The 14,008-nt window shown below is 41.7% G+C and overlaps 1 protein-coding gene across 1 annotated transcript in view; it reads left to right on the plus strand.

The window, feature by feature from the left end:
* Window positions 1–14,008, plus strand: part of Vit (vitrin) — a 127,734-nt gene that overhangs the window by 33,178 nt on the left and 80,548 nt on the right. Inside the window, exon 3 of the mRNA XM_076558789.1 lies at window positions 7,044–7,109. Within this exon, the coding sequence (XP_076414904.1) occupies window positions 7,044–7,109 (66 nt within the window). The remainder of the gene's footprint in view (window positions 1–7,043; window positions 7,110–14,008) is intronic.

Consider the following 14,008-nt stretch of genomic DNA (forward strand, 5'->3'; position numbering starts at 1 on the left):
CCCCAAGCAATCGTCATTGAGATGGGAGTTTTGTCTTTCATGGATGTTCCTTGTGTATCATAGCTATTCAACATCACAGATATTCAGCAAAGGATTGCCCCCTAGGGATGCTCAATTTGTAAGGCATCAAGGCCATCCAGCAACACTACCAAACTCCCTAAATTAACACCAGTTCATGTGTGTCGGGGTTGACATGTTCCTTTTCTAAGATTTATTTTAATTATGTATATTGTGTGTGGGGGGTCTTTGTGGAGGTATATGCACATGAATTCGAGTACCCAGAGAATTACCAGGTTCCCCTGGAGCTGCGGTTACAGGTTGTTGTAAGCTGACCGATGTGGGTGCAGGGAATCAGACTTAGGTCCTCGGGAAGAGCAGTATGTGCTTTTAACCACTGAGCCATCTCTAGCCCCACATGTTCCTTTTAGATATCCCTGAGTGTATCAGAGAACTGTATGCCTCTCAGTATCTTAGGGGTCACAGTGGAGCCATCACTTCTACCAAGGGGATACAAGTGAAATAAAAAGGCTAAGACTCTCACTACCAAACCTGCTTTCTGGTTCCAGCTTCAGATTTAACCAAGTTGTTACCTTTGACCGGGATTTCATGCCCTAAAATGAAGGGCAGGGGATAAATTCCAGAGGTCCCCTCAAGGTTTGCTATTCTGTGACTTGAAGCCTTCGTTGATATTTCACAGGATTACAGGAAATAAAGTGCTGTGTTTGCTGTGAGACTCTGATTTGTCTGATGCCCAAGGTTCCAATGAGTACATACGTCCCAAGTTAAAGCATTAGGGATCTTGAATGACTTTAAGATGCTCTGCTTTATAGATAAGGTTTCAGGAAGGTGGTGTGGACCCCGACTGTGCCTGTGGACTGAGGGCCTCAAAGATCTAACAAGAAATTTCTATGCAAAAAAAAAAAAAGAACCATTTCTGTGCAAAAATGAAGCATTTCTGTGAAAGTTCCAGGCACCTAAGAGCTTACTGACTTGCTTACTGATGAGCTGTCCTGACATTTTATGTCTTACCTTGAAATTAGATTATAATTCATTACTTACTAGAAAACACAAACACAGATTAATCATGCCAATAGCTTTAGAATGAACTTTTTGTTATAAGTCCACATGACTTTAATATGACCAAATTAAAAATAATTTAATGATAAAGTCTGTTTTTTTTTTTTTTTTTTTGGTTTTTCGAGACAGGGTTTCTCTGCGTAGCTTTGCGCCTTTCCTGGAGCTCACTTGGTAGCCCAGGCTGGCCTCGAACTCACAGAGATCCGCCTGGCTCTGCCTCCCGAGTGCTGGGATTAAAGGCGTGCGCCACCAACGCCCGGCTTAAAGTCTGTTTTTAATTGTAAAAGAAACATATACACTATGAAATTTATGTTTTGTGTATAAGTGATATGATGCAGTAGGGAGAAATGTAGAACACAGAATATATAAATCATGATTTCATCATTATTAACATTTTGGTATATTGTTCCAGGTCCTTTTTTTTTTTTTCTCTGCCTCTATTTTAACTGTCAAAATCATTGTTCACATTCGAGCTGAGCACTTCACAGCTAATTTAGTCACCTTCTACACACCATTTGTAACAAATGCTTACACATTCCTGATGGCTGGGACTTTTCCAGCATTCTATTCTTTCCAGATTGCCATTAGAAATGCTCTAATGAGAATCTTTACATAAATCTCTGTCTATATCAAAAATTATAACTCGAGATCTATTCCCAAGAGGGTAGTTTCTATGTCAGAGAAGATAATTTCCGAGGCTCTTGGAACCTATTATCAAATAGCTTTCCTGCATGGCTCCGCCTGCACCAACAGAGCACAGAAATTCACTAGCCCCAATTCCCTTCCAGGATTAAGTGTAATTTTCTGTTCTGTACACAGGGACCTAACACAGAAAAGCAACCTCTCACTTTCTTTTAGCCTGAATTTTAAATCGTTAATGAAATTCCGTGTTGTTTCCAGCTTAGCCTTTTGTGTTTTATTTATGAATTATCTGTATGATCATTTTGTTTTTAAATTGAACTTGGAAACAATTTTACCTCGGATACCTTAATTTGGGTTAGTTTGCTATCATACCGGAGAGGAAGCGAGAGCAGGAAGTAGCAGAACTTTTTTAATGAGAAAACATAATTTTAATATTTAATTTCCTTGAGATCTCAAGGGCCACCAAAAGGACGATGAAAAAGTGTAGGGTTTTCAGAGCTTTGCATGCTTGCCTCAGTTTCCTCCAGGTTTGCAGACAGGGATGGTCTCAGTGGGTAGGTAATTTAAACTATTTGAAAAGACTTGGCTTGCAGATCTGTTTGCTTCTTTACATAGGCATGGGGTCAGCCTTCCTTCTTAGCGCTCTGCAAGGCGTCCTAGGAAAATAAATGAAAGTAAGACTTATTTGCCTCCCACTCAAGTTCAACATTGATTTCTTTTTGTTTGTGAGTGGAAGGAGTGATAGGTGTTCACGTGCATGTGTGGATGTCGGGGGGCGTAGCCAAAGTCTTCCCTCTATAGACCTCCACCTATTTTTTTTTTTGAGACAGGGTCTCTCACTGAACCTGGAGCTTGGTGATTGGCTAGGCACTGGCCAATGCGCTCCAGAAGTCTTTCTGTCTCCGTCTCCAATCCGAGTGCTGATGCTAGAGATACAAACCCCTGTGCATTTCCATGGATGCTCAAGATCCAAACTTTGGTCTGCATGCTTATGCAGCCAGTACTTTATGTCCCAAGCCATCTCCCCAGCTTCCCAGTGTACTTCTTAAAAGATAGCAAGAGATAGCTTGCAAATGGGAAAGGAAAACTTGACCCTGGGGACAAGGGCATGTGCAGGCATGTGCTGAACAGCCTTCCTCTCTGGAGGTCGGGATTCTAGGGTGCTTTAATTAAAAAGCCCTTATACTGAGAGGAAGGCAGGGGAGGGCTTGTGCATTGGACAATAATAACCTTGTCACCCTCTGTTGGTAAGCTGAAACAGCCATGCATGGGCTCACTCATCCTGGAGGGTCTTGGGTAACTAAACAAGTATTGGGGTGGTCTTACTGAAATATTTATGGTTCTAAGGACACCAAGACTCATAAAGACTTCCCAATGATCCACACACCTGCATGGGTATTAATTAGCTTTCCCAAGCAGTGACGTTCAAATTTATTTCCCTTTATGCCTTCAATTTCACTATTTATTTGTTTGCTCATTTGTTTATCTATTTATTTATATGCTTAGTTCATCTTTTACAAAATATTCCCAGATTCGGGCTGTTTATTTCTGCACAGAAGATGAAAGAGTGGTCTTTATACAGAACTAAATGACCCAGAGGCCACTATAAATAACAGACCTCCGGGAAACTCGCACACGCCCAAACCCCAGAAGTAAATAACACCTCAAAAATGTCAGCCTTCATGCTTCTCGGTTGCATTTTCTGCTCTCTCTCTCTCGGTTCTCCTTTGTGTGTTTGTTTCCGTCTGGCCAAACAGGCAATGGCCCATACCTCAGCTAATGCTAAGAGCTGAAGACAGGCTAACATAGTAGCTGTATCATTGGCACAGGTGACCAGTGTCTTAGTGTGTTTAGGCTGCTGTAGCCAACTGTCACTGAATGTTAGCTTACAAAAACAGGAACCTATCTGTCGAGTTTCTGGCAGCTAGAAGGCCAAGATAAAGAGACCAACAGTTGATACCCCTTTATATGATAGGCGGGACAAAATAGCTTTTTGAGACCTCTTTTGGAAAGGCCATAATTCCACTCATTTAAAAATGTTTTCTTTCTTGTGTGTACTATATGTAGCAGGAATCTTAAACGTTCTTATTAATAAAATCAAACCTGAGCCAGGTATTGGGGTGAACACTGGAAGATCAGAGAGACAGAACAAGCCATAGCTACCTCACCTGGCCAACTTCTCAGCTGATCTTGTTTCCTCAGACTGGAAGCCTCTGTGTCCTCATATCCGAATGGCTCTCAGCTGAACTGTGCTGCTCAAAACCTAAATGCTTAACCAGCCAAATGCTTAACTAAGCCAAATGCTTCTAGTTTCTGGTCCTCATGCCTTATATACCTTTCTGCTTTCTACCACCAGTCCCTGGGATTAAAGGCTCACTTTCTGGGATTAAAGGCATGTGTCACCATGCCTGGCCATTTCCAGTGTGGCCTTGAACTCACAGAGATCCAGAGGGCTCTCTGCCTCTGGAATGCTAGGATTAAAGGTGTGAGTGCCACCATTTTCTAGCCTTTGTATCTAGTGGCTGTTTTGTCTCTGACCCCAGATAAGTTTATTAGGGTGTACAATATTTTGGGAACACAATACCACCACACTATACCTGTGTATGTATGTGTGTATGACTTGTATGTGAGAGGATGCAGGCATGCCACAATGCACTTGGGGACTCCAGGGACAATGCTGACGATAGGTGTTGCCTCCTGTCTTGCTGGAGACAGGATCTCTTTGTTGCTTGCTGTTGTATACCCCAGACTAGCTGGGCATGGAGCTTCTGGGAGCATCTCCTTTCTCCTCCCATCTCCCCATAGAAACAAGGGGACTCGGGACTGCAGATTTAAGTTACTGTGTCTAGCTTTACTTGGTTTCTGTGGGCTAGAACTTAGGTGTTTTACCCATGTAACCATCTCTTCAGCCCCATTAATTCCATTCATGACAGACCTACCTTCATCTTCATCCCCCTACCAAAGGCTCTGCTGTTAATACCATCTCCTTAAGGGTTAAGATTCAACATAATAGTTTTAAGGGGGCACAGCCATTCTGTAGCAGGGACCTTATAATTTCCTCCAACCCTTGGTGACGCTGCTACCTTTTCCTTCAAAACTAGCTGCCAATTTAAGAGTCCGCTTACCTAAGTATACCTAAGTTGAATATATCTATATCTGTTGAGAGGAGAGAAAGGGAGAAGGAGAAGGAGAGAAAGGGAGTCAGGGAGGGAGAGGGAGGGAGGGAGGGAGAGAGGGAGGGAGGGAGGGAGGGAGGGAGGGAGGGAGGGAGAGAGAGAGAGAGAGAGAGAGAGAGAGAGAGAGAGAGAGAGAGAGATCAGTTGTCTTGTGCTTTTTAGACAGAGCTTCACTATGTAGCCCTGAACTTGTGACCCTCCAGCCTCAGCCTCCTGAGTGCTAATATTACAGGTGTGTGTCCCCAGTTGGGATCCAAGTGCTTATTTAGATTGCTGTGTTTTCCTGATCACCTCCAGGGCCCCAGCTCTATCCAGAAAGCAAGTTGTTTCCAAATGTAGTTACAGTGAAGGTGTGCTAAAAACATGCCTCCCTGGAGTGGGTGAGATGGAGGGAATGCCTGGTGAGATGGAAGGATGCCTGGTGAGATGGAGGGATGCCTGGTGAGATGGGGAGATGCCTGGTGAGATGGAGGGATGCCTGGTGAGATGGAGGGATGCCTGGTGAGATGGGGAGATACCTGGTGAGATGGGGAGATGCCTGGTGAGATGGGGAGATGCCTAGTGAGTCGGGGGGGGGATGCCTGGTGAGATGGGAAGATGCCTGGTGAGTTGGGGGGATGCCTGATGAAGGAAGAAGCATGGAGGACTTAAGGGCACTTTTGAAAGCAAGGGACTGCTTTTCTGGTCACAACACTAAGTGGAGCTGGTGTAGGAAGGGAGAACAGGGTGTTTTCATACATTGCTTACGAAAAACTGTTGTGGCATATATCAAAATTTTAAGTGGATGTAAATTTCAAACAAAAAACTCTGTTTAGAAATTTATTTTAAGGAAATACTGACAGATCGATGCAAAGATGAAGCTATTTACATGAAATGGAGGAAGATCAGTTAAGTTGCAATGCATGCATATAATGCAATACTCTGGAGGTAGTTAAAATGATTGTGGGAAGAACACTTAATGACAAGAAAAATACATGTATGTGTATGTGTGTTCATGGTGTGTGTGTGTGTGTGTGTGTATATATATATATATATGTTGAAATAAGTTATAAAGCATTGCAAATGGTATGAGCATGATCAAAAGTTTAAAGTACCTATATAAATGTATGCAAATATGCATGCAAAAAAAGCAAACTTCTGTGTTCATCCATATTTTCTGTACTGCTTTTTTGCATTTTTCTAGAAGGATCATGAATCACTTTTGCAATAAGAAAAAGCCAACATTTTTTTTAAAGCATAAGGCTCGGGCTTATTCTATGTACTTGAAAAAGAACCAGGAAATGTGACTTTAAGTTCTTTGGGCCTTGCTTCACCAGCTAACGAAGCCATGAAGGCAGGCAGTGTCGAGATGCTGCTGTTTGAGGCTCTGGTTCTGGTTCTGAGGCAAGCACAGGACCAGGGCTGCTAGATCGCCACACCAGGGGCCCATCCTCAGGCTCTCCTGACAGACTCTCCTTCTCCCTGCCCTTCCCCATATCTTCCTTTCAACACAGCCGCTGCTAAGGCTGTTTATAGATATCCTCTTTTCAGCCTCCCTGTAGTCATTCTTACACACACACACACACACACACACACACACACACACACACACACACACGAATGCATATGTGCACACACACATACATGCCATACATGCCATACACACACATTCACACGCATACACACACACACACACACACACACACACACACACACACACACACACATTCACGCACACACCAAATGCATTTACGCACGTGTTCTGCTCTGTATGTGTAGTCCTCATTGGCAAATTGGACACTTGGAAGCCCATTGTGGAACTGAGGAAAGGTCACAAGCAAAGGGTGGTTGTTCATCCTACACCCAGCTTTCATTCCTGGGACCAGGCCCAGACTCCCTCCTTTGGAAAAGGAGCTGCAGACCTGGTGTGTTGAAATGAAAAGGTAACAGACATGGTAGATACCAAAGTGGTTTTCCAGAAAGGTCTTTCAGCAGAGATGAGACACTCTACAAACTGGACCTCTCGCTCCCCCTAATTAAGAAAAGATTCGTTTCGCCGGTGAAAATGCCTTGTGCATAACCATTGCAAATATGGGAAGCCATGAAGAAAACAGGGTTTAAAGGAAATGATATAATTCGGCTCATTTTGTTCTTATTTTCCGCATCTAGTTTTGCTGGTAACTGGAATATACTCAAATAAAGAAACGGCAAAGAAGATGAAAAGGCCCAAATTTGGTAAGTAAAATCAAAATCCCTTTCTGGCACAAGGCTTCATGCCCCAAGTGGAGAGTGGTCCTGCTTACATCACAGCAGTGGTTCTCAACCTTCCTAACGCTGAGACCCCTTAATACAGTTCCTCATGGTGTGGTGACCCCAACCATAACATTATTTCACTGCTACTTTGTAACTGTAATTTTGTTACTATTATGAATCACAATGTAAATATCTGATATGCAGGATATCTGATGTGCGACCCCTGTGGAAGGATCGTTCAACCCCAAAAGTGACGCACAGGTTGAGAACCCCTGCATTAGAGGATGTGAACGATGATGTTTGGTCTTAGCCAGGGTTTTTGTTTTCTATGTCAGTTGCTTTACATTTAAATGGAGATGTGTCTTATTCATTATTTGCCTCATTCCCCAACCCCAAAAAGAATTGTTATAAATCCTGATTTTGAAGTAAAACTAATGTGGTCCTACTGCAATGGGGAAACTCAAAATTCACACATAGAACCACGCAACTCTGACTTCCTATGGCTGGTGTCTCAATTCCCCATGGCAGAAGATTCAGTATGGCTGGTGTAAAAGTCCATGAAAGCTTCCTGTCTCCCAGCATCCCTGCAAGGGACAGAAGGACCAGGGGAAATTAAGGAGATGGGAAAAAGGAAGAGTCCCTGATACACCCAACACTGATCAGGTTTACATTTCTTTTCTTTTTTCTTTCTTTTTTCTTTCTTTTTTTTTTTTGTTGTTGTTGTTGTTTTTTGGTTTTTCGAGACAGGGTTTCTCTGTGTAGCTTTGCACCTTTCCTAGAACCCACTCTGTAGCCCAGGCTGGCCTCGGACTCACAGAGATGCGCCTGGCTCTGCCTCCCAAGTGCTGGGATTAAAGGCGTGTGCCATCACCGCCCGGCTGTGGGTTGGCATTTCTTATTGGCTGCAATTTCAACACAACTGACAAAACCAAGCCACTGTAATGATTGCCAACAGAACTCTGCTTCCCATGTGTGGATGCAGTGTGGCCGGCCACCGTACATGCCTACTGCCATCGCTTTGATAAACCTGGGCTTGCAGTCTGTAGGTCTTTAGAGCTGGTTTATAGAAGGAATGTTGAAGAGTTGGATGCTGAGAGCCAGAGAAGCACTATCGTGCTGTAAGCGGAACTTAACAGGCCATTCTGATGGGTGTTTGCAAGATCACAATGCTGAGAGACATATGCACAGTGGACACCCAACTCTCAGGGCTTCAGAGGGAAATTAAGATACTCAATGGAGAACAGAATTAGAGGTCCTTCATGCATTCCAAGAACTTGAGTGAGACCAAATTTGAAAGTAATAAAACTAGTTTGCTTGGGCTGGAGAAATTTCGAGACAAGACAGTATTCAGGCAGCATTGGGGTCACTGCTCACTGCTCTTACCCCGTCTCTAGTGAGAGAGGAGCAAGCGAAACAGAAGAACTGGAAACTGTGCCGTTTGGCAAGAAGAGGCGCCTGAGCGAATTGGATGTTGTGAATGTGCAGCTGTAATTGTTAAGAGAGAAGCACTATGAACCAGAAACCTCCTGCTCTGTACTGGGGCCACAGGAAAGGTGTCCTGATGACAAGACCCCGCTCCACAAAGTCTTCAGCTTGGGAAAGTGAAAACTCATTTGAAAAGACTCCACCTAAACTGAGAATGTAACCGGGTGGTGGTGGCAGCACTGGGGAGCCAGGCAGATCTCTGTGAGTTCGAGGCCAGCCTGGTCTACAGAGCGAGATCCAGGAAAGGCGCAAAGCTACACAGAGAAACCCTGTCTCGAAAAACATACATACATACATACATACATACATACATACATACACACATATATACATACATGCAAACATACATACATACATACACACATACATACATACACACATACATACATACACACATACATACATACATACATACAAACATACACACATACACACATACATACATACACTGAGAATGCCTCTGAAGGGCTCCCCTGCTCCAGCGCCTAGGAAAATGTTTTCTCAAATTGAGCCACCAAGGCACACGAAGGCCACCACAGCTGTGACAGAGATGGCTGGATGGTGTCTCGGGCTGGCAGTAGAATTCGGCAGCATTGTTCCCAGGGTGCTGGTTTTGCAGGGAAGTAAAATACAAGTGGTGGCAGCATGAAGGTTGGACCAAGAAAGTTCCTGGAGACCAGCAACGTGTGGCTGGGCTGGAGTCCCTACGGGGCAGCCCTGAAAAGACCATCACATGAAATTGGCATGTGATGCCCGAGTTGCAGCAGAGACCCCTGGATGCTGGCGATCCCAAGACCATGGAACATCTGCCGAGGAAAGCTGCACGAGTGGAGTAGAGTTGGCCCAAAAAGAGGTTCCACATGCTGCGGGAAGCAGAACCTTAGGAGAAAGGCTCCCGAAGCCCTTTGGGGCTCAGTGATTCCATCGCTAGTCCCAGAGACCCAACATGGAGTTGCAGAATTTGGTCCTATCATTCCTTGCCAAGTCTCCTCCATCCCTCCCTTTGGGAACAGGAATGCTTACTCTGAACCATTGTATGTTAAAAGCCTATAACTTGATTTTTGATTTTACAGTGGCGCACAATTAAGAAATGACCTTGGGTCTCTGAAGTTACTGGGCTGTTGGGCAGTTAGTTGTTGGAACTATTAAAGGCTATAAGGACTTTTAAATTTGGAATAAATATAGTATGTGCTATGAGATGGCCATGAGTGTAGGGGGCCAAGGGACAGAATGTTTTGAGTTGAATGTGAAATATCTCCCATAGGCTGGCATGTCTGAATATTTTGTACTCGGTGTTGGTGCTATTTTATAGGACCTCTCGGGGAAAGTGAGTCACTTGCCAGGAGCCTTGAGGGTTTTGTTTTAGATAGGTAGATGATAGATAGATAGATAGATAGATAGATAGATAGATAGATAGATAGATAGATAGATACATACATACATACATACATACATACATACATACATACATACATATACAATCTGGCACCACAGCCTGTCTGTTCTGGGCTTCCTGGCTATAGACGATATAACCAGCCACCTCACACTCCTGTCTTCCCCATGGCCTGTACACTTTCAATTGTAAACCAAAATAAACCTTCTTCACTGGTGGGGAGAATGTGGATGGGGTAACAGATGAATTGCTTACGGAGGAACAATGCTCCTTTTTCAAAAGAATATCTCCAACAAGTATTTAAATGGCTAATGAACCCTGCTTAAGGCTAAAACCTACAGGGCCTTTGAGTTGAATCCTATAAGCAGGCCCTCTCTCATCCATAAACCTGAACAATGCACCCCACCCACCCACCCACCCCCAAAAATCCATACAGTTTCATTTGCAAAAGGAAATTCTTGAAGATAAGAGAAATAAGTAAACAAATTCATGATTTCTCTACTTAACTTTTAGGCTTTGCTAAATCTTTGAACTTGTTTGTAAATTACGTATTTTAAACAATCTAACTTCAAAAGACAGAGGACCGTGCCTACAAATAGCTACTTTGAAGGCAGGTAGGTGGGACTCTGTCTTGAGGAAGCTTACCCACCCCTTGGGTAGGCGCTGTCTTCTTTTTTTTTTTTTAGGTTCACCAAAGTCATTTAATCTGTCAGTTTCTCATTCATTTTTATGTCTTAATAATATTCTATTGTATGAATAAGCCACATTTTATTTCTCTCCAGTATTTGATAGCTATTTGAGTTGTTTTAACTTTTTTACTATTAGCAACACACTGCAGTAAACCTTCATGTACATGTTTCATAGGTGCACATTTTCAGTAGTTTGAGGATATATTCCTAAGGGTAGAATTGTTGAGTAACAGAGTAACAATGTTTTGCATTTTGACCAACCACCAAACTGTTTTGCCAAAGTGGCACACCATTTTACAATCTCACCAAATCCTTGTTTTTAAGGCTCTGATTTTTGTACAAAAGCATTCAATCATTCTGTCAGACCAAACCAGGAAAAGTAAGCTATAGTTCAGAGCTGTTCTATTCCATTTACTATGCAAAGCTATTCTTGGCGTTTGCAACTCTCAGCCCTTTTGAGTATTCTTGCAGTGTTCACTTTTTCCTCCACCACTTTTTTTTTTCCTTCTTTTTTCTGGTTTATTTCTATCTATTACAAATGTATAAAAAATCCTCCATCAACGCTGCTGATAGCAGCAGAACCTTGAGAAATATACCTTTGGTTTGCCTCAGAAAAGGAACACATATTGTACTGTAAAGTTTATAAACTTGGCGCAAAACATTGTGATAATGTTACAATACCAGTTTTAAGAGTTCAGTAACTAATGGGGAGCCGATGGGATACATGCAGAACTGTGAAAGCGATCTCACTTAGCCAGCTGTACACGTAGACTGTAAATCTACATTCAGATCATTTCTGAACTAAGACTATCATCTCAGTTTATCTGTTGAGGTCAACCAGGAAACCCTAGAATATACCTTGATTTTTGCAAAAAACAAAATAGGGGGAGGGGTTTCTTCAGCCTTTCAGTCCACGAGTAACAGTATCCTAACAGGCAAAGTGTTCTCTCACTGTCAACATAGAATGAACTGCTGCTGGAGGTCAACTTGGGCTTTAATTTGCATTAGCACTTACATGCATAGTAGTCCAAGTTGTTGATCTCATGACTTTAAAAAGTAACTCTAAAAAAGGAAAATGGCCCTTCTTGGAAGACTAAAGAAAGACATCCAGCCATAGTTGTAAAAAGTCTCATCAAAACAATATACCCTTTTATGAATTACGCCTCAATTAAAAAAAAAGTAGCCCCAAATAAGAAGCAGCTCTGAAAAAGAAAATATAACTTAAGATATTTGAAAAAAACAAGATGAATACAGGTTCAAAAATAATTAAAATACATTTTCTTAAGGCTACCTAGAATTAGGCTTTAAAGAATTCTACCATTTCAAGTTTACCACTAGTTACTAGATACCTATTTACAAACAAGATGTTCACCTTTTTTGTTCCTTTACCAAGAGAAAAATCTACCTTCAGACTATGAGGGTGGTGATGGGGAGGGACTAGAAAACAAGATTCAAACAATCCCATGCAAATATCACATTTTTCAAATGGAAGAACTCCAAACTGCACTAGAAGATCCAATCACTAAGACACTTTCTATTGAAATGATTTAAGTACAACTACATGGCACCAAGGTTTAGGCCTAATATAGGCCTGACAACCAAGTCCTTGTTTTCTGGAAGAAAGGCCTCAAAAGTCCCACTCAATTCCACATAACAATACTTCAAAGATCAATTAGGTTTTCCTTTCCTTAATATTTTTGTTTTTGACTTCTAATCTTAAAGACTAGATTAAAACTTAGCTCATTTCCCAGAAGGCATTGCTTCCCTTTGCTCTATGAAAGAGTTCACCAAGACCACTTCCTCAAAACCATCTAGCCCCCAGCCTCCAGCCTGTGCTTGTGATGCATCTTTCTCAACATCCTGAAAAGGTAATGTAGGTAAAATATGCTCATAAACATTAAAACTAGTTGTTAGAAAGACATAACTAGCTTTATAGTTTAAGTTTTAGAACATAAATACTTGCAGCTTAATCTGCACTGACAATGATTGTCGAAGCCCAGAATTCAACATTTACAAATTCTCATTCACACACACAAAACACACTATTATCACACAACTTGTGTCTTGACAGAATCTTCTGCTTTTTAAATCTTTGGCCTCCCAGTCAATCCCAAGTTCAACCAACTTTTCCAAGTTCTGGTAGTTACCTGGACCACTGAGGCATTGCCACAAGACTTCTTCTCTTTTGAAACATCCTTTTTCTCTAGATATTAGGATAGCTACACCAGCTTGTTTCTTCTGTGGTGTATGTTGGTGTGGGATTATCTATTGCTTGATTTTTCATGGATGTGTTTGGCTTCTTTGGGTTGAATTTTCCCTTCTAGTGCTTTCTGTAGGGCTGGGTTTATAGACAGGTATTGATTAAATCTGGTTTTATCCTGGAATATTTTCTTTACTCCGCCTATGGTGATTGAGAGTTTTGCTGGGTATAATAGTCTGGGTTGGCATCCGTGGTCTCTTAGTGTCTGCATGAGATTTGTCCATGATCTTCTAGCTTTCATAGTCTCTATTGAGTAGTCTGGTGTTATTCTGATGGGTTTGCCTTTATATGTTACTTGGTCTTTTTCCTTTGTGGCGATTAATATTTTTTCTTTGTTCTGTGTGTTTAGTGTTTTGATTATTATGTGGCAAGGGGACTTTTTTTTTGGATCCAGCCTATTTGGTGTTCTGTAAGCTTCTTGTGTCTTCATAGGTATTTCTTTCTTTAGGTTAGGAAAGTTTTCTTCTATGATTTTGTTGAATATATTTTCTGTGCCTTTGATTTGGTATTCTTCTCCTTCTTCTATCCCTATTATTCTTAGGTTTGGTCTTTTCATGGTGTCCCAAATTTCCTGGACGTTTTGTGTTATGACTTTTTTGTCTTTAGTATTTTCTTTGACTGACGAATCTATTTTCTCTATCGTGTCTTCAGTGTCAGAGATTCTCTGTTCCATCTCTTGCAATCGGTTGGTTATGCTTGTTTCTGTAGTTCCTGTTCGTTTTGTCAGGATTTCTATTTCCAGCATTCCCTCAGCATGTGTTTTCTTTATTGTCTCAAATTCATTTTTCAGATCTTGGAATGTTTCTTTCATCTGTTTAATTGCTTCTTCTTGGCTTGATTTGATTTCTTCCCATTTTTTGTTCGTTTTTTCTTCCATTTCTTTAAGGGAGTTTTTTATTTCCTCTTTAATGGAGTTTTTCATTTCCTCTTTAAGGGAAGTTTTTATTTCCTCTTTAAGAGAGTTTTTCATTTCCACTTTAAGGAAAGTTTTTATTTCCTCTTTAAGGTAGTTTTTCATTTCCTCTTTAAGGAAAGTTTTTATTTCCTCATTGAG

Source organism: Peromyscus maniculatus, chromosome 22 (assembly GCF_049852395.1).
Source record: "Peromyscus maniculatus bairdii isolate BWxNUB_F1_BW_parent chromosome 22, HU_Pman_BW_mat_3.1, whole genome shotgun sequence".
Taxonomy (NCBI): Eukaryota; Metazoa; Chordata; class Mammalia; order Rodentia; family Cricetidae; genus Peromyscus; species Peromyscus maniculatus.